The 21469-nt window shown below is 35.1% G+C and overlaps 1 protein-coding gene across 10 annotated transcripts in view; it reads left to right on the top strand.

Moving 5' to 3' along the window:
• RALGAPA1 (Ral GTPase activating protein catalytic subunit alpha 1) overlaps positions 1 to 21469 on the top strand; it is a 302140-nt gene that overhangs the window by 75304 nt on the left and 205367 nt on the right. For 9 of the 10 annotated variants that reach the window (XR_012486534.1, XM_074290587.1, XM_074290589.1 and 6 more), the window contains 4 exons: positions 9346 to 9585; positions 11782 to 11979; positions 19914 to 20054; positions 21296 to 21444. Coding sequence is in view for 9 of the 10 variants with exons in the window: in XM_074290587.1 (XP_074146688.1) it covers positions 9346 to 9585; positions 11782 to 11979; positions 19914 to 20054; positions 21296 to 21444 (728 nt within the window). In the remaining variant the exon portion in view is untranslated. Of the gene's footprint in view, positions 1 to 9345; positions 9586 to 11781; positions 11980 to 13586; positions 13612 to 19913; positions 20055 to 21295; positions 21445 to 21469 lie in introns of those variants that run through there. The other variant, XM_074290590.1, reaches the window with a different exon arrangement.

Below are 21469 nucleotides of genomic sequence, written 5' to 3'. Positions count from 1 at the left end.
GTGGGGGATTCCCTTGGGAACCAGATAGGAGGGTGGGGATCATTTTTAGGAATTTATCCAGGTCAGGTGGCCCACCCTTCACAAAGAACAGGGGACACAGTTCTATTATATCATTTCCCACTCAAGAAATAGTTGGAATAGTCAGAATGACCTGATAATGGTCCTTTCCATTTTATACCTAGAGGGTCAACACCTTGAGGCTTCCAAGATTTCAAGTATACCATGGCCCCTGGATTTACAAGGGAGGAAGTCTGAGTATGAGCATCTGTAGGTTTAGGGAGATGCTCATTTGCATATTCAGAAGGACCTTTTGAACTGGACCAAGCTGTGTGGCAAATTGGGTGACCAGATGCTGTTCTGGATCTACAAGAATGTCAGAGGTTAAGAAAAGCTTCCCATACAGAAGTTCAAAGGAGTTCAACTTAATGTTCTTAATGAAGTGGGAAACCCTAATGGGAGATTCTTCACCCAACTCTCTTGAGTCTGTAAGCACAGTTTAGTAAGGACTAGCTTGAGGTGTGCTTCATTTTCTCCACCTTCTCAGAATCCTAAGGACACCAGGCAGAGTGGAGGTGGTAAGTGATTTTAATTTCCTCTGCCACATTTTGGGTTACCTGAGAAGTGAAGGCCAGACCATTGTCCATTTGCAAGGAGCTAGGCAGGCCAAAGGGAGGTATGATCTCTTTTAGCAAGCACTTTGATACCTCCTGAGCTTTCTTAAGTCTTGCAGGTGAAAACTTCTACCCAATTAGTAAAGGGGCCAAGAAAAACCAAAAGCAACTTGAAACCTCTGCAAGGGGGCATATGTGTAAAATCTCTTTGCCAATTTTCTCCTGGGTATGTGTCCCTTCTCTGAACAGGCTTCAGGAGAGGGAGAGAGCAGCTCCTTCAGGATTTACTTGGGCACAAACTGGGCAGACCTGGCAGACCTGCCTGATTGTTTCTCCCAGCTTGTGACCAGTAAAAATGTGTTTTATAAGGGATTGAAGAGCATTTCTTCCCAAATGGGTAGCGTGGTGAGGACCAAAAATAAGTTTCCACTGACTAGCCTCTGGGATGAAAAGCTGGCTTGAGGATGTTTGAAACCAGCCAGAAGGAGAAAGGATGTATACCCTTTCTTCTGCAAGAGCTTGTTCCTGTGAGCTATATGAAGTGATATAAAAATCAGGGAGCTGGGGAATTAAAGGTGCTATAGTCAGGGGTAAATGGGAAGCAGCTTGCGCAGTTGTATCTGCAAACCTATTCCCCTTAGCCTGAAGTGAATCTCCTTTTTAGTGTACTTTACTAAAACCTCTCTGGGTTCATGGACAGCTTGCAATAGCTGTAGAATTTCTCCTGCATATTTAATAAGAGAATTCTTTGCTGTCAAAAATTCCCTTTCTTTCCATATAGTCCCATGAACATGCAAAATATGAAAAGCATACCTGGAGTCTGTATAGATGTTCACTCTCATTCCCTTCCCCAGTTCCAAAGCTCTGGTTAGAGCAATGAATTCAGCTTTTTGGGCAGAAGTCCCAGGAGGCAATGGCTTAGCTTCTAGGATTCTACTGAGAGTCACCACAGAATAACTTTTCTTTCTCCATTTTAAAGAAAATTAGACCCATCTGTAAACTATTCACCATCTTGATTGTCAAGAGGAATGTCCCTCAAGTCTGGTAGACTGAAGTACACAAAATCTAAAGCTTCCTCACAATTATGAATGATGTCACTCGACTGAATGTTATCAGGGAACAGGGTGGAAGATTTAAGAGTGTGACACACCTGGAGAGTCAGTTTGGGGTTGTCTAATGGGAGAGCCTGATATCTAGTAAGCTGCCTACAAGCAAGCCACTGATGCCCTTTGGCTTTTAAAATGCTCTGAACCTGGTGCCGGGTAAAAATCTTCAATGATTACATTAGGGTGAGTTTTGAGGCTTCTTCAATTAGAAAGACTGTAGCAACCACTGCTCTTAAGGCAAGAGGGCCATTCTAAGGAAACTGAGTCTAGTTCCTTTAAGAAGTAGGCAATCGGCCTGAATCAGGTCCAAGAGCCTGAGTTAAGACCCCCAGGGCCTGGACTTGCCTTTCAGCTACATATTTGAAAGGCTTTTCAAAATTAGGTAGAGTGAGGGCAGGGGCATAAGTTAGTTTGATTTTCAGAGTCTTAAAAGCCTTGGCCTGATCAGGATCTTGAATAGGGGTTAGGTTATGGTCCATATATTTGACAGGCAATTTGGGTTTTGGATAAGGAGACCCTGTAGCCCCTAGAGACCAGAAAATTAAGAGTTTTTGTGGCTGTATCTAGGGAATCTTCTCGGGTGGGGCTGTAGATCAAGGTACCATCCACATCCTGGATGAGACTTCTGTTAAGTAGCAGCAGATCCCTTAAATCTTTAGCTAATACTAAAAATTTGTGCTTAAGAAATTTCTCAATTAGGAGTTGCAATCCCTCCCTAGCCTCTGCCTTTATTGAATATTGGCATTTATGGGGGAATGCACTGGGGTACCGCAGCCTGACTAAGGCTGTGTTGGCATGAGTGGCATGCCCAGGGATCCCTTGATCCCAGACAAGAGAAGTCTATTTTCTCCCAGATTTCAGAGGGAATATGGGAGAGTTTTGAAAGAAGCACAAAAAGGTTACCTGGAGGTCTAAGAAGAGAGAATTGGATCCCCAATTTCACCATTAAGTCATGCCCCAATAAGGGAGCACGATAGAAGGGAATAATAAGAAAAGAATGTTTAAATAACAGATCACCAAACTGGCAAGGCAGAGGGAAAGTCTCAAAACAATTCTTGTTTCCCTTCAATCCCCATTAACCTATGGAGGAGGGGTGGGTGAGACCAGAGTACCAGAGCAAGACAGAAAGAGAAGCCCTCATGGCAAAAAGTAACTTGTCCCCCGTAATCACTTTCTCCTCCAGTATTCCTCCTGGGTTGCACTTGGGGCAAGGACCTGGGGGGAGGAGGTGTTTTTGCTCCGAGGACAATTGTGTGCCCAATGATTCTGTCCATTACACCTTAAGCATGAACTCCTATGGTTTCCAGATATGGCAGCAGCCAAAATTTCTTGCTATGACTGTGGTCTTCCTCTGCTTCAGTTCAGTCCCTATTATTAAAGACTTCAAAAGCTGTTTCTAACAGCTTCCTTCATATATCTGGGGCAGATTGTTTAATATTAACATCTCCCCAAAAAGATCAAATTGGAGTGCATTGAGTTTACTCAATAAATTTAGTGAGTTTCTCAGCGTAATGTCCAGGTTTTCCCTTAATCTGGGAGAGTTCTGACGTTGAAAAGAGCACTTGTACCCTGAGTGTCTCTCCCTGAGAATCTTGCTTCTCTCAGGGGACAGAAAGGATAACTGAATCAGGCCTCCTGAGGAGGAGAAGAAGGGGTCCCACTCCTTGTATCAGAGAGATTGAGGAATGGGGGTAGGGAAGTCTCAGGATCTGGTTCAGAAGGTGAGGGGAACAGAGTTGAAGAAATATTATTGGACATGTGTGGTACCGAAATGGTGAGGGATCACCATATAAAAAAAAAAAGCTGGAGAGAGAGCTCTAAAGAAAAGCAAAGTTTAATGTATGGCCTCGCGAGAATCGGGCGTCCCACTCCTGGAGTAGACATGGAAGAGAGGAAGCACCTCCTGTGGGCAGGACAGCACTTTTAATCCCTAACGCAAAACGCCCCCTCCCACCACTGACTCTCATCCTCATTGGCTGAGAGTCTTACATTCTAAACTTGAGATCTACCCATGAAATTGAACTTGACCAATAAGTACATAGTTGCCCATATTTGGATGAAATAGGGAGATGATATCATAGGAGGGGAAGGCAATGTCCTTTGCTCGAACTTCAGAGTCCTTCAGGCCTACTCGAACTCTGAAGTATATGAAGCCTTACTTGATTTTCACAACTGTCTTGAGAGATCTCACCTCATCTCATTCAGACATAAGGTCCTGTCTTTGATAAGAAGGTGGCTCTGTAAGAGATTCACAGGCTTTCTGATAAGGACTGCATGGGGGTAAGAAGGTAGCCTGTGTTCCTAGAGGAGTGGAAAGAAGGGGGTTATTTAAAAAGTTAGTATCTGATCTTGATTCCCCTCCAGTAAATTTTAGCAGCATCTTGCAGTGCTGTTTTAAGGTTTTTGTTTTGAGATCTTTTAGGCCAAATTTGTCCTTAGGAACAGAGACAGAGGTGGATTGTCCCATTTTTGGCCAGATTCTATAGCACCACATCCTCTCAGGTGTCCCTAGAGAGGGAGGTAGATGACAGAAGTTCCCCTGCTTAAGGGTACTTCTGCTAAAAGACTCAGGAATTCCGAGTCTAGGCATCCCTAGTCAAGGAAATCTGCTGAGTGTAGAGTTCTGACAGCCCAAACCTTCCCAGATGTTTGGGTGTCCTTTGCTATAGGACAGAGACCAACAGAGACAAGAGAGAAGGTTTACGTCAGCCAGGAGGATAGAAAATCTCAGGAATCCTTATAAGCAGGATGAAAGATGCCCTAACAGTGATGGGATCCTCAGGCTGGTGTTGTAGGTTTTTGTGAAAGATTTCATAGTCCTGATCTGCAAGTGAGGTTTTTTAGCAAAAAAGGGTTTATTTTCGGGCTGAGAAGTTACCCCAGTGGGCCATTTCCAGATAGGAATTAGCATTTTTTATTAGCTTTCTATGATTTGGGGCAAGGGAGCAATTAGGGGCTAATCTTCAAATCAATAAAGGGTGGTGATTGTTTCCCAGACCAAAGTGATTCCCAGATAAGTTGGGAAGTGGCAGATTCTCTTGGGAACCAGGTAGGAGGGTGAGATCATTTTTAGGAATTTTCCCAGGACCAGTGGCCCAACCTCTACAAAGGTCAGGGGACACAGTTCTATTGTCATTTTGACACATAATTAATTACCTGTTATTTCAGTGTAATACTTGAAGTTCCAGTGGAGATTGCTGACAGAATGGGAATTCAGTATGTTAAGAAAAAATCACCTTCCTCCTTGCTCCTATTTTCTGAAAATAGCAATCTTTCAGTGGAGTGCTTCAACTTCAATCATATTCCTAGATATAAGCAGGTAGAGGTAATGTATTTAATATATTTAAGAATTATTACTTAGCTGCCCAAAGAGTTTGGTTGACCTAGATCTTCTTAGATTTCAAAAGAGTCCTTAGAATCTCTGTGATGCTACCTTTTCATTTTATAACTGAAAAAACTGAGGTCTTAGAGTGGTTAAAGAATTTTTCCAATTTAGACATTACAAATTAAGTTACTACAAATAGATCAGGAATAAACTTATGTCTCTTGATTACCAATGCAGTGTTCTTTATTTTCTTTTTTCCTGGTCCATGCTTTTATATCAGTAAATAAATAACTTTTCCATTAGATACATGATTCCCATCAACAAATGTGCATAGTTAAGAAAAACAATTCCTACTTTGTGTCCAAAATATTGTATCTTCAACCTTAGTCTGTTAGGAAAAGGCATGCTTTGTTACTGGGTATGAATTGTTTTTGATAAAGTCATGCTGTCTCTTTGTAGTCACTGATGTGGGTGATACAATGGTAGGCACCAATAGTTGGGGTTAGGTCATGTGAAGAATTCACAATTGCAATTCTCTTTAGTAAAAGTTAGATTATTTTAGGAAAGAGGACAAAGACTATTGGCTCAAATAAATTAAGGAGATTTCTCAAGGTAAAAGCAGATGAACAACTTCTAATTCTTTCAGGACCCAAATATATAGCAATTTGACATAGATTCCCCTCTCCATCCACCCCCTTTGCTCTTTCTTTATCTTGGATATTTAATTCCATGTTCTGGTAGTTCTGAATTTTCAATGTAAGTGTCATTCTATGCAGAGTTTCTTTTTTCTGAACCTTCTGAAATCTGCTTTCTCAAAATCTAAGGTATTTGATAACTGTGCCTGTTGTGACACAGTTTCCTTTTATTGTCCTGACTCAGTTTTCCTAATTGTTCTGCCTCAGTTTCCCTAGTTCTGTCTCCATTTTCCTAATTGGTCCTGTCTCAGTTTCCTTAATTGTTCTGCCTCAATCACCTTAGTTTCAACCCCCTCTAATTTATTAAGACTGATATAACTCAGAGGTATAAATTGTCAATGTGTAAACTCAAGATTAAGGAGAGTCCAGACTAAGCTGGACACATCCTTTACTCCTAGTTTGCTAGAATTTATGGTCCTACCCCTATTCTGTCGTTGTTCTTTTTTTTTTTTTTTAATTAAAAAATAAATAAAAAATTAATAAAAAAAAATAAAAAATTAAAAAACATATTTAAAGAAATAGCACAGAAAATATGAAATCATTGTTCTTCTTTATCCTAACTTAGCAGAATGTCTGGTGCCTTTCCCTACCCTGTCAGAACTGGATTGATAGTCTGTCAGTGCTCTGACTCTGCCCCTGCCTTGGTCTACCCCTGAAGTTGAGCCTGCATATATATGTCATTGAGAGCTCACATTGATTGCTGGATGCTTTGGACATCAGCCCTGGGGGCAGCATGTCCCCAGCACAATCTTTCCCTCTCAGAAATCCAAATAAAATATTAAAAACTCTCTAATCACTATCTTGCTCCAGTTTCTCCAGCATTGCATACTTAGAATTATTTTTTCTGTTCATATAGTCTGAAGTTTACTACAGAAGTTTACTTCTAGTAATCAAAAATCATCTTATTTCTTCCTTCTTTGGTGTTCATTCAAGTATTCTCCATCAATCTGGTTCCTAAATTTCTTCATATTAGTGTAACTTCTGACTTGCAATGTTACTCCCTTCCTCCTTTTACTTGTTTTGTTTATTTTGAATGATACATACCCACCTAGATTCATAGTCTCTGGTCAGGCATCTGCTAATTCTTTCTTGTATGCTGTTAGCCAGAAATATAGATCTCATTTCCACATACTTCCTTTTTAAGCTGCCATTCACTTCCCAGATTGATTTTTTTTTTTTCCTTCTTCATCTCTTACCTTCTCTGAACAACTGTGAGGAAAACAACCTTAGCCTTCATTTTCTTGTCCAAAAGTTTTCTCACTTTCTCCTTCTGAGGAAAGATTGACTTTGATATTCATCTAGGTCTTTTTAATTTGAGTTATTTTCATCCTTGTGTCATTTTCCTATAGCTTTCACCAATTTGCCTCATCTTCCACTTCCCTTTATAGATTTTCTTCACCCTCCTATTGTTCCACTTATTTTATCTTCTCTTGCTAACTTTCTCTGCCTCTTGGAGATTGTTTCTTCTTAGTATACTTCCTAATCCTTCTTTAACTTTCTTAATCCTTTTCTGTTCTCTTTAATTGTTTCTGATCCTGCTCTTCCTTTAACCCTGACTACAAACTGAATCCTTAAGATTTTTATGTAAGTTTTCCTGAATTTCTTGCAAATTTTCTCATCTATTTATCTTCAAATTTGGAACTTCTTTACTAGTTCAAATCTCTTTCCAAGTTATTAACATACTTTCCTTTTTATTTGTCTTCAGTTTTTCTTTAGTTCCTTCTCCTATTGAAATAGAAATAGAAATCCTTTGTTCAGTGTCTTACTTTGTTACTCAGACTCTTAGAAAATAGTTGATTAATACTTGCTGCTTCTTTACTACTTGTGCACTTCTGAATTCACCATCTAGTTTTTCAACATACCTACCATTCCATTGAAATAGTTCTTTCCAAGTTTACAAATGCTGATTTAGCTGATGGCCTTTTCCTCTGTCCCAGATCTTCTTGAACTCCTACAGAAATGCATATTTTTAGTCCTGTTCCTTAATCATCTATTGCATATTCCTACTTACAGAATCCCATAAGCCTATTAAACTAAGTATGTCTAAAACTCAATATATTATCTATAAATGTAGCTCTTCAGAATTTCCTATTTTAATCAAGGGCTCTATCGTTTTCCCAGTTACCTACATTTTACAGTCTTAACCGTTTTTGACTCTTTCTTTTCCCTCACTCTCTATACACAATCATTTGCCTAGACTTCTTGATATTTCTTTTACAATTCCTAGCACATCTGTTACTTTGTCCTTACATGAGTAACAGTATCACTTATTACTTGTACTGAAAATAGCCTCCCAATTGGAATCATTCTAGTTTCAGTTTTCTAATTCATTCTAACACTGCTCTCAGATCCTGTAATTCTTATGTTTCAAAACTTTCACTGAATTTTTGATATCTGTAGGGCAAAGAACTTGAAATTTTTCCATGCTTTGATTCTAACCTATCTTTCCAGATATCTCCTTAACTTTGCCCTTTCATCATATCCAGAGATCCCTTCTTCATCTTTTGTGCAGGCCCACTACCAGATCTACATATTTTTTCTCCATACAATTAATTACCTCTTAAAATCCTTACCTTTTTTTCTTCATTACTAAGCCCAATACATCATCTTTTTCATTTTTAAAAAACATTTATTTTTAACTTTTTTTTTTTTTACATTTTGATTTCCAAATTCTTGTCTTCCTTTAGTCCCTCCTTCACCTTTTGAGAAAGCAAGCAATAAAATACCAATTATACATGTGAAGTTATATAGAACATATTTCTATATTAGCCATATGGCCAAAAAAAAAAAAACCCAAGAAAAATAATGAGGAAAAAGTATGCTTCTGTCTGTACTGAGAGTTCATCAATTCTTTCTTTGATTATGGAGAGCCTTTTCCATCAGTGAGTTTTTTGGAATTGTCATGGGTCATTGGATTGATTAGGTTTTTATAATTGATGATTGTAACAGTATTGCTGTAACTTAAAAGAATCTCCTGGTTCTGTTCACTTCACTTTTCATGAGTTTATGTTTTCTCAGATTTTTCTGAAACCATCCTCCTCCTCATTTCTTGTAGCATAATAGTATTCCATCACAATCATATATTACACCTTGTTCAGCCATTTCCTATCTGATGAACATCCTCTTAATTTCCAGTGTTTTGCCACTATAGAAAAAACTACTACAAGTATTTTTGTATATATAAGTCTTTTTCTTTTTTCTTTCATCTCTTTTGGATACAACCCTAGTAGTATTGCTGGGTCAAAAGGAATGCAGAGTTTTATATAGCCCTTTTAACATACAAATTGTTGTCTAGAATGGTTGGACCAATTCACTATTCTACCAACTGGTGTATGAGATACTGTTTCTTTCACGAAGTTTTTCCTGATCCCAGTTCATTCTCCCTCTCTAAAATTATGTTGCACTCAGTTTAGTAAATATACAGTTTCTTTTAAAAGAGTGTAAATTTCTTGAGAGAAAGAACTTGTATTCCTAGTACTAGGCAAAGGAGACTTCCTCACAATTGGTTTTATATCTATTGAATTTAATTAACAATAAACTAATTTTTTTTCTCTCTCTAATGTTTTATTTATTTATTTATTTATTTTTTTCCTAATGCTTTATTTTAGAGGGCAGCTGCTGGTTTGGTTTCTAGAGAAGAAAATAAAAATGACAGTTCTGAAAAAGCAGAAAGAACTGCTGAGCCAGAGCAATCACATTCTAATACAAGTACCCTTACAGAGAGAGAACCAAGTTCATCTAGCCTCTGTAGTATTGATGAAGAGCATCTCACAGACATTGAAATAGTACGGAAAGTCTTTTCTTCTAAAAGAAGCCATGTTAATTTTGTGACAGAAATCTTTCGACAGGTAAATACATCTTGTTCTTTCTAATTTTGAGAGAGTATATCCTTTGATAATTAAAATATTTACTAATTTTTAGCTATTGAAGTCAGCTTATAGATTGTCCTTTGAAATGCTTTGTTTTTTTTTCCAGTTCTTTAAAAGTATGCTTCTTGAAATAAAAGGTCATATGTATGTTTCAAATATATACTTGAAATTTTTGTGTTTTTTTTCCCCCAGGTTTGTCTTGTCATAATTTTTAAAAATTCCTTCCTCCTTCATTGAAAATCTCTTTTAAAATATTCATCCTTTAGGCTTTAAACATCATTTGCTTAACAAGTTAAAGTGGATGTTTAATTATCTGATTTTCCAAGTAATTGAGGTTACAAGTTAACAAAAAATTTCAATTGATTAAGTGTTAATATTCCCAGATAATGGTCTTGCTAGTATTTCTTTTGTCATCTTTTGTTCTTTGCTTGACAAAAAAGATCCACCAGTTCTTTCCATATCCTATGTGGATAGTTTAATTGTGCCTGAACTCAAGGACAGATGGTTAGTTTGTTTTCTGTTTGGCTTGTTCATCAGCTTCCTTTTAGTCATTTTTGTTTTTTTCCTTTTAGCTTAAAAAGTATTCTCCTTGGCAGAAAATACAGAAACAAAATAAGAGTTTGAAGATCTCCACATGTTCTCCATTATCCATGATGTTCTTTCAGTCCTGAACAGCAGGATTATCTTTACCCCATCATAACTTAAAAAACTTTTTTGTGATTCTTTCTTTTCTTTGAGAGCCTTAACTCATTCTGAGCATTATCACTCCTGAACTCCTCCCTCCTTTAATCCTAAGAGCTGTTTCTTATTATGCCTTCAGAATTTCTTCTCTCCCGATTCATCTTTGAATATTATTCCCTGAGATGATAGAATCACAGTTTCAAAGTAGAAAAGGACTTGAACACAGCCATTTATTCCAAACTATATTCAAGAAAGAATAACCAGTAAAATATTCTCCCAAAGTGAATGCTTACCTTTTTCTTGAAGCTCTCCTGGACTGAGACAGAGAGGAAGCCAGGACAAGTCATTTCAATTTTAGACAGCTCTGTTTTCTTTGTCAATTCTAAATATGCCTCTTTACAACTTTCATCATTGGCTCCTGGTTCTGCCCTCCAAAGCCAATTAAACAAATATTTTAATAGTATCTTACATTTTTCCCAATTACATTGTAAAGATAGTTTTCAACATTCATTTTGGAAAGATTTTGTTCTTTTTTAAAAACGTGTTTATTTAAAACTAAATACTAAATAAGAAAAAAACAAGTAGACAAAACAAAACATTTTCATCTGCCTAGTAGAACATTAGAATTTGGATTCAAAATATGTAACAGTAAATTTTCTTGTCAAGAGGTAAAGAATATATAATAATAGAAGACATTATATGCATGATGGTCCATCTTTTCTTTGCTTCCTTATAGGTTATCCTTTTGTTCTTTGCTGTGTACTTTTTTACTTTATTCTTTTTTTTTTTCTCATTTCCCTTACCCTTCCCTATGCAGGCAACTATTAAGCAAGGATATATTTATACACACCCATACTCTCCCTACCCCCACACATACTACACACACACACACACACACACACACACACACACACACACACACACACACATATATATATATATATATACATACCTACACACATTTTTATATGTGTATATATTTATACGTGTATATATTTACACATATATTACACACACATGCCTTTATGCATACAAAGGCATACATATAAAACAATGTTAACGTGGTTGATTGTATAGATTTCTCTCTTTTTTTGAAATTTTTTTGGGGGCAAGGAAGTTGGGATTAAGTAATTAAGGGAGGTCTCACAGCTAGTAAATGTTATATGTTTCTGAAACCTCATTTGAACTCAAGTCCTCCTGACTTCAAGGCCAGTGCTCTATCTAACTGTGCCATCTAGCTGCCCCCTTGATTGATTGAATCTCTAAGTTGGACTTTGTCTGAGATCAATGGTTACCAGGCCTATTTTTTCCTAATAAATTCTACTCTTAATTCTGGGGACAAAAGAGAATGTCATTCTGACCACAACTTTGCTGTTTTTAATATTTGGGTAAATCGTTATATCTCATATTTTGTTACTTCATTCATACCTGCTACTTCAGCAAAAGAGATTTGTGTTGTATTATCTGTCATCTTGTTTTTATATTTTTGACTAGGCATTTTTATTGCCAATTTGTGAAGCAGCTGCTATGAGGAAAGTGGTGAAAGTATATCAGGAATGGATTCAGCAGGAAGAGAAACCTTTGTTCATGAAAGAGCCTGAAGAAATTGAGATTACTGATATAAATTTACCTTGTATTGAGAGTGATGTAGAACCTGACGTTTTATCAGAAGAAGGAAAAGAAAAGGAAGAGGTAAAATGAAAATATATGTATATGTATTTCATCACATATAGAGCTTATTTCCCAGAAAGTTATATAACTGTGTTAACATAGATATTTTTTCCAATTAGGAAGGTAAAAATATAATTCAATACAGTTTATAATTTGTTAATAAACTTTACATTTTGCTCTCATGAAATGTTGCACTATTGTTTGATATTACACTCAAAAAGGAAAGTTTTTAAAATACAGATGCTTAATTATATTTACAAATTTAGATAAAGATATAAAATTATTCTTGAAATGCAGTACAGGTTCATTATATGATCTTTAGGGTTATTGAAGAGAAAATAATGATGTCTTTTTTGAACTGAATTGTTTTTGTAGTTATAGTTTCTGGTTCTCTCTTCCTCATTTTAACTCATTTCTTGTACCAATCAATAGACATAACAAAATGTTATTTTTTTTAGTTGAATTACAATCTTATCATTTAAAAAACTAAAATGTTAGGTCTTATATCCCCATTTAGATTAGTTTTAAGTTCCTTGAGGGCAAAAAACATGTCTTATATTTTTTCATATTTATATGCCTAACCAGAGCTTTATATTTAGTATTTAATATGTAACTATTTATTAGTTAATATGTGAATTGAAGAAAATGTTTTCATTTTTTAGATAATATGATCACTTAGGCAAATGATTCCTACTTCTCTGGAGAATGACTCAAGAATTCTACTGCAGTTCAAGAGTTCTTTTAGTCAAAAAGTTTTAAGCCTTCTTGACAGAATTAATTGTGGAAAAGCACAAACTATTTTAGCTTTTATGCTTTTATGGACCTTATTTTTATTTATTTTTTTAAAATAAATTTTTCTTGATTTCTTGTTTATATTTTTACCTACATTTCCCACTGGGTTCTTCTCTTCACCCTTACCTAGAGAACTATCTCTTTTAATAATTAAGAAGAAGAGGAAAAAATTAAAACCAGTTGAAATAGTTTAAAAAGCCTGATATGAAACTCTATGTTTCAGTTCCATAATTCTCCACAAAAAAAGTAGGATTAAATGCCTCATCTCTTTTTTGTTGCTAAGTTTAGTCCTTATAATTTCAGCGTTCAGTTTTTCTTCCTTTTATATTGATTTAGTCATTGTCACTTTTCATTAACTTGCTCATGTTGGCCTTTCCGTGATTCAGTATTCAGTATATTCATAATTTCTTACAGCACAATAATACTCCATTTGATTCATGTATCACTCACTAATCAATGGATACTTTGTAATGTTCTTCTCAAACATATAATGTTCTCTGGGAGTAGGTTTCTTGGGTGCTTCTGGAGGCAGCCTTAGTTTCAATTCAGAGTAATAATTACCCCAAATGCAGCCAGGAGCTAAAAGTTCAGATCCTTTATTGTCTCCTTCAAAATAGCCCGGTTAGCTTTCTTAGAGGCCTATCTCTTTCCTTGGTTCCGAGAGCTCTTGCCGCTAGTCCTTTGTCTCTTCCAGCTTCTGCTTCTAGCTCCCTCTGAATCCAAAGCCTCCAGCCAGCACAAAGGTGGAAAATGGAATGAATCTGACTCTGCCTCCGAGAGTGGGCTTGTGGGCTTCTGTGGGCTTGTGGGAGCTCCTCCTTATATATGCTCTCTTAAAGGTGTGAATCTTGTGGAATTCTAGTAAGTACATTACTAAACTAGAGAACTGTTAAGCACCCTGCTAAACAACCATTGTCTCTATCAATTCCACTGACTTAGCACCTTGTAAGAATTCTAACAGTACTTCTTTGTTTCCAATTTTTTCTTTTTAAAAATGTGCTGCTCCAAATATTTTAGTGTATTATATAGGCTCTTTTTATGATTCATGTTGTTGAGGCATATGCCTAATTGTGGAATCCTATATTTTAATTCTCTGAATAATTGAAAATTGCTTCTTAGAATGGTTCAACTAATTCATAACAATATTGTTAAAGTATTCCAATTTATTTGCTGCAAGGTAAAAATTAATATTTTGTATTGAATTTCTTTTATTAATTTGTAACAATTTTCTTTGTGATTTACAAATTTGGAATTCTTTTTTGTGTGTGTGTGTGTGTGTTGTATTTTCATTTATTTATTTATTTGTTTGTTTGTTTGTTTTTTATTCATTTTTCCAAATTATCCACTCCCTCCCTCCACGCCCTCCCCCCCACCATGGCAGGTAATCCCATACATTTTACATGTGTTACAATATAACCTAGATACAATATATGTGTGTAAATACCATTTTCTTGTTGCACATTAATTATTAGCTTCCGAAGGTATAAGTAACCTGGGTAGATAGACAGTAGTGCTAACAATTTACATTCACTTCCCAGTGTTCCTTCTCTGGGTGTAGTTATTTCTGTCCATCATTGATCAATTGGAAGTGAGTTGGATCTTCTTTATGTTGAAGATTTCCACTTCCATCAGAATACATCCTCATACAGTATTGTTGTTGAAGTATATAGTGATCTTCTGGTTCTGCTCATTTCACTCAGCAACAGTTGATTTAAGTCTCTCCAAGCTTCTCTGTATTCCTCCTGCTGGTCAAATTTGGAATTCTTTTGAGGACAATTTTTAATCCTTTAAATCTGCCAACACGTATTTTTTTTTTTTTTAATTAAAGCTTTTTATTTTCAAAACATATACATGGATAATTTCCAGCATTCACCCTTACAGAACTTTGTATTCTAATTTTTTTCCTGCCCTTCCCTCTGCCCTTTCACTTAGATGGCAAATGATCCAATATATGTTAAAAATGTGCAATTCTTCTACACATATTTCCACAAATATCATGCTACAGAAGAAAAATCAGATCAAAAAGAAAAAAAAAATGAGAAAGAAAACAAAATGCAAGCAAACAACAAAAAGAGTGAAAATACTATGTTGTGGTCCACATTCAGTTTCCACTGTCCTCTCTGGCCTGAATCATCTCATTGTTGAAAAGAGCTAGGTCCATCAGAATTGATCATTGTATAATTTTAGTCAACAAGTATTTTTTAAGTGCCTGTAAAATGCCAGGCACTTTACTGGGAATACATATACAAATAAAAATATAGATAATCCCTGCCCTTTTAGAAGCTTCTATTTTTTGAATTTGGGCTCTGTAATGAGCATAATAGCTTCTTAGATATATTGGAGCTTCTCTTCTTTACAGGGGAACAGAACAATGGAATTTACACAATAACTAGCCGGGCAAAAATCAGAAGGCTTTCTGAGGTATAGAGTTGCTTGACATATCAGTGGTTCTTTTTGAAATGAATTCTAGATGAATTTGGAGATGCCTGTAGAGATTGGACCAGCTTTGAATATTTCAAGGGTGGTCTTGATCAGCAGCTAAAAACTCACTTTCCAAATAACTTACTGCCTGGCTAATTACTTCTACAGATGTTTTCTCCCCTAAATCTTATCGCCCCACCCCCAGTTTCCAACATCCTTGAAATTTTAGCCTCTAGAGACAATATTATTTGACTCCACTCCCACTTCTTTTTGACCAATTGAGAATTCTTTCTCCCTTTCTACTCCCTTGTAGGATACTCTCTGTCCTACAAGTCTTTTTCTTTTACGATAAATGCATTTAATTGGTATTTTTGGATTCTTTCATTTCAGGTCCCTTTATGGAGCTGGGGGCCATTTGTTAACAATTCTAATGGGGAAGGTAATACTTAAAAGAAAGCTGAAAAGGATAGGACATGATGGAGATGTCCTAGTGGCTAGTCTCGATGCCCTCCTTAAACAGAGATGCTGATATGAAAAAATGCTCTAATTTTACTATTAATTAAAGAAATGCAAATTAAGACATCTCTTATGTACTACTATATACCTCTCAGACTGACTAATATGACAGAAAAGATAATTGTGAATGTTGAAGGGGATGTGGGAAAATTGGGACACTAATACATTGTTGGTGGAGTTGTGAACTGATCCAACCATTGTGGAGAGCAATATGGAACTATGCCCAAAGGGCTATCAAAATGGGCACTGTCTTTGATCCAGCAGTGTTTCTATTTGGCCTGTATCTCAAAAAGGTCATAAAAAAGAGAAAAGGGTGCACATATGCAAAAATATTTGTAGTATTTTTTTATAGGCAAGAAACTAGAAATTGAGTGGATGCTCTTCAGTTGAATATGGCTTATAAATGTTATGGAATATTATTATTCCATAAAAAACGATTAGCAGGATGATTTCAGAAAGGCCTGGAAAGACTTACAGGAACTAATGCTAAATGAAGTGTGTAGAATCAAGAGAACATTAATTGTACACAGCAAAACCAAGATTATACAATGATCAATTCTGATGGACGTGGCTCTTTCCAACACTGAAGTGATTCAGGCCAATTTCAATGGTTTTGTGATGAAGAGAGCAGTCTGCATCCAGAGAGAAGATTGTGAGGGCTGAGTATGAATCACAGCATAGTATTTTCACTTTTTTTTGTTGTTGTTGTTTCTTTGGATTTTGTTTCTTTCTCATTTTTTTTTTTTCCCTTTTTGAGCTGATTTTTCTTGTGCAGCATGATAATTGTGTAAGTATTTATAGAAGAATTGCATGTTTAGCATATTGGATTATTTGTTGTCTAGGAGAGGAGGCAGAGATAAGGGAGGGAAAAATTTTTTGGAGCATAGGATTTTATGAGAGTAAATGCTGAAAACAGTGCTTATGTTTTGAAAATAAAAAGTTTTATTAAAAAAAAACAATAAACTATCACCTTCCAGAGAGAGGAGTTCTATAGGTTCTAGGTTCCAAGGTTTGAGTTCTAGGTGAAAGTAATCTTCCTAGATGAAGTGTTTCCTGGGGTATATTCAAGTTTAGAGAATTTTAGCTTATTGAGGAAAGAGTGTCTTCCTGTAGGTTCTGGAAGGAGGCTTTCATTCTCCATTCAGAGGAAGGGATTTCAGGGGCAGAGTTTACTTTTTTAGATTACCACTTACAAATGGCTTTTAGTCATTTTAATACAATCTTATGAATTGTGTATATGTGTATCTATAGATATAAATATATGTGTGTATTTGTATATGTGCATGTGTATATGCGTATGCATGTGTATGTAATGTACACTTTTGGACCTAAGCAATGTGCATATTTGTTATGAGGATTTTATTTTTCTTTAGGGAAGTCCAAAGAGAAAAGTGAGCTTTGGGATAAGATATCTCCCCAAAAACAGAAAGTTAATCTGATAGGTGTGAAGTGGTATCTTAGAATTTTTTTTTCCCCCTGAGGCTGGGGTTAAGTGACTTGCCCAGGATCACACAGCTAGGAAGTGTTAAGTGTCTGAGATCAGGTTTGACCTCGGGTCCTCCTGAATTCAAGGCTGGTACTCTATCCACTGCGCCACCTAGCTGTCCCCTAGAATTGTTTTAAAATGTATTCTCTCTCTCTCTCTCTCTCTCTCTCTCTCTCTCTCTCTCTCTCTCTCTCTCTCTCTCTCTCTTTCTCTCTCTCTCTCTCTCTCTCTCTTTCTCTCTCTCTTTTTTTTTTTTTGGTTGTTCATTTTCTTTCTCTCTCTCTTTTTTTAAATAGCTTTTTATTTACAAGATAATATACATGGGTAGTCAGCATTGACAGTCCCAATTTTTCCCCTCCTTCACTCCATTCCCTCTCCCAGATGGCAGATAGACTAATATATGTTAAATATGTTAAACTATATGTTAAATACAATATATGTATACATGTCCATATAGCTATTTTGCTGCACAAAAAGAATAGTACTTTGATATAGTGTACAGTTAACCTGTGAAGGAAATAAAAAATGCAGGCGGACAAAAATAGAGGGATTGGGGATTCTATGTAGTGGTTCACACTCATTTCCCTGAGTTCTTTTGCTGGGTATAGTTGGTTCAATTCATTACTGTTCTCCTGGAGCTGATTTGTTTCATCTCATTGTTGAAGAGGACCACATCCATCAGAATTGATCATCATATAGTGTTGTTGTTGAAGTATATAATGATCTGGTCTTGGTCAAAATGCATTTCTCTAATCAGTAGTGACTTAGAGCATTTTTTAATATGATTGTAGATGCCTTTGATTTAATAATCTGAAAATTACCTGTTCATATACTTTGACCATCTATCAATTGGGAAATGGCTGTTATTTTTCTACATTTGGTTCTTTGTCAGAGAAACTTGCTATAATTTTATATTGCCCTATTTCCTGCTTTCTTTTTAATCTTGGCTGCATTGGTTTTGTTTCTGCAAAACCATTTAAATTTACTATAATCAAAATAATCTATTTTATATACCCTAATGTTCTCTTATCTTTTGTTTAGTCTAAATTCTTCCTTTATCCTTAGGTTTGTTGGGGAAAATTTATCATGTTCCTATAATTTGCTTGTGATATCATCTTTATGTCTAAATCATGTATTCATTTTGATGTTACCGTCATAGACAGTGTGAGATGTTGGTGTATAATTAATTTTCCCAGTAATTTTGTTTCAAATGTTGAGGTTTTTTTTTAAGCTTTTTATTTATAAAACATATGCATGGGTAAATTTTCAACATTGACCCTTGCAAAACTTTCTGTTCCAAATTTTTCCTGTCTCTGCCCACTGCCAGATGGCAGGTAGTCCAATACATATATGTTTAAATATATGTTAAATCCAATATAGGTATACATATTTATATAGTTATCTTGCTGCATAAGAAAAATCACATCTAGAAAGAAAAAATACCTGAGAACGAAAACAGAATGCAAGCAAACGTCAACAGAAAGTGTGAAAATGCTATGTTGTGTGGAAATATTGAGTTCTTGCACAAAATCTTGGTCAGTTATATTGTGTACCTAATAATCTTTTCCACTGATCCTACCATTCTACTGTTACTACACTTTCCTTCACTTTTTTTTTTAAATTATTGATTTTCTTGATATTCTTGACCTTTTGTTCTTCCAAATGAATCTTGGTTTTTCTTTTTTTTTTCTAGCTATTCTTTTTATTGGTTTGATTGGCATGGCACTGAATAAACTAATTTAGGTAGAATTGCCATTTTTGTTGTATTGGCTCAGCTTACTCTTGAGGATTATTATTTCTCCAATTGTTTAGATCTTACCATTTTGAGGAAAGCTTTTATTATTATGCTTTCTAGCATTTTTAATAGGAACGAGTATGGTATTTTGTAAAAAGCTTTTTGCATCTATTCAGATAAACATGCCATTTTTGTTTTGTTTTGTTATTGATATTGTCAGTTATACTGAGAGTTTTTCTAATACTGAATTAGTCCTGCATTCCTGGTGGCAAATTCATCTTTTTCATTCGTATTTTGGTTTTCTTATTCCTATCTTTCTTTTTTTTTAAGATCAAATTACCAATAGTTTATCAATTTTTTTTAGTTCTTTTTTTCTCCTTTCTTTGCATACCCAGCATATTGCCGTTTTTGTTCATAATTGGTGCTTAATAAATGCTTATTGCTTGATTAATTGATTAGACCCACTTTTTAAAACAAAAGCTCTAATTTTTTTTATTATGCATTCCATTTCCCTTTATGTCTTTATTTCTTTTAAGACTATTTTTTACTCTCATTGAGACCTCCCTTCCTTTCTTTACCTCTTAGTACTTTTTTTCTTACTCAGTCATAACCATTTAGTCAATTAAAATCTATGCTGTGCTTTATTCTCTAATTATTTATCCCCTTATCTTATCAGTCTCATCTCTTAGCTCTGGGTTACTCTTACATGCTCAAATACTCAGAAATAAACTGGAAGAAAATCACATAACTGGGACATTATAAATATGTCATCCTGCTACAATGTATGCTCTTAGATATGCCAGATAGTCCTTTTATCTCTCCCTAATTGATTCTTTATCTCATTTTCCATAGAAGCTATTAAAAATCTTCTTTTAAGTCCATGTTGAACAATATAACCTGATACATTTTATATTTTTTCTATTTGTTTCACATGTGTTGAGTCTATAGAACTGCTTGCTTCATATGTTAAATTAAGTATTCTTGATTGAGACATTTATGCTTCAGGAAAATGTGACCAAGGCATCGAGTCATGTTCGAAATTCCAGTTGGACAAAAAATGGCTCCTATCAAAATACTCTCTATAAAGGTTCTGACATGGAAGATGCTGACCAAAATATACGAGCTGGTGCCCAGTTAATATTTCAGGTAAGTTGCTTTACTTTTTCAAATTTTTTCAAAATTTTTTTCTTACAATAAAGTTTTATTGATTCATATCTTAATTGCACCATTTTGGGTAGTAGTGCTCTCTATTTTGGTTGACCAACAAAAACTCTGATGAGTTGAAAAGAATAGAATATTTTTAAAATTATTATTTAAATTTTTTTTTATTTTTAAAAATTATTTTTCAGAAAACTATATCTTATTTATAATTCTTAAAGATTAAAATTACATAACTATCATGATTCTTTTATTTCAGCTTAACTAAATAATAGCTTTTGTAAATCTTTTTTTAAAAAATAACTTGTTTTGACTTTTCTCCTTGTATGTAAAGATACCTATATTCATTATTTGGTTTAATTCTCATTGTATAGATGAAACAAAAAATAAAATGTAGATGTTGTATATATTGCTAGAATCAATCAGCAAGAAAGCATTTGTTAAATGTCTGTCTTTGGGACTGGAGATAAAAGACAAGAATGAAATAATCCTTGCTCTTAAGGAACTTGCTTCATATATAAAATAAATATTAAATAAGTATAAAGTAGTTTACAAGGTGGAAAATAAAGGAACTAGTAGAGTTGTTTTTTTGTTTTTTTTTTGTTATTTTGTTTTTGTTTTGCTAGGAAGAGGTGGTGGTGGGAAGGAGAGGGATCTGGAAAAGAATGATTTTGAAATGGTAAATGTGCTTTAAAGGAACTTAGAGACTCTTTTTGGCAGAGTTGAGGAGTAAGTATATTCTAGACATTGGGACAATCAGTGCAAAGGCTTGGAGAGGGAAGATGGAATGCCATGCTATTAGTAAGGAATTTGCTGTCAATGAAGCAATGTATTAGGAGGATGTTAAGATAAGCGCTAAGTTTGAAAGGTTTTGAAAACCAGTAGTAGGGAGCTGCTGGAATTTATTGTGTTGGAGAGTGACATGGTCAGATCTGTACTTAAACATTTTGGTACCTGTGTAGAGGATGGATTGAAATGGAGAAACTTGACACTGGAGAATAATTAGGAGGCTATTGCAGTAGTCTCAGGTGAATGGGCCTAATAGCGTGAAATAAATACCTGTGTGAGAAGTATATCCTTACAAAACATCTCTAAACTTACACTTAACCTTGTGAATTTAATGAGTAGTGATTTTAATTTGTTTAGTAACATTTATTTTTTCTCACCATTTAGATTCCATTGTCGGTATATATTGACATTTTTGACTTATACAATTATTTTTTTTCTAGGTTTTTATAGTCAACTCATCAAATATATTTCTTCTTGAACCTGCAAATGAAATTAAAAGTCTTTTAGATGAGCACACAGATATGTGTAAACGTATTCTTAATATTTATCGGTTCATGGTTGTACAAATATCAATGGATAAGAAGACTTGGTAAAAAGTTCCATTATCTTTTGTA

The sequence above is a fragment of the Sminthopsis crassicaudata genome, chromosome 2 (genome assembly GCF_048593235.1).
Source record: "Sminthopsis crassicaudata isolate SCR6 chromosome 2, ASM4859323v1, whole genome shotgun sequence".
NCBI lineage: Eukaryota > Metazoa > Chordata > Mammalia > Dasyuromorphia > Dasyuridae > Sminthopsis > Sminthopsis crassicaudata.
This window is presented reverse-complemented; position numbering and strand designations above follow the sequence as displayed.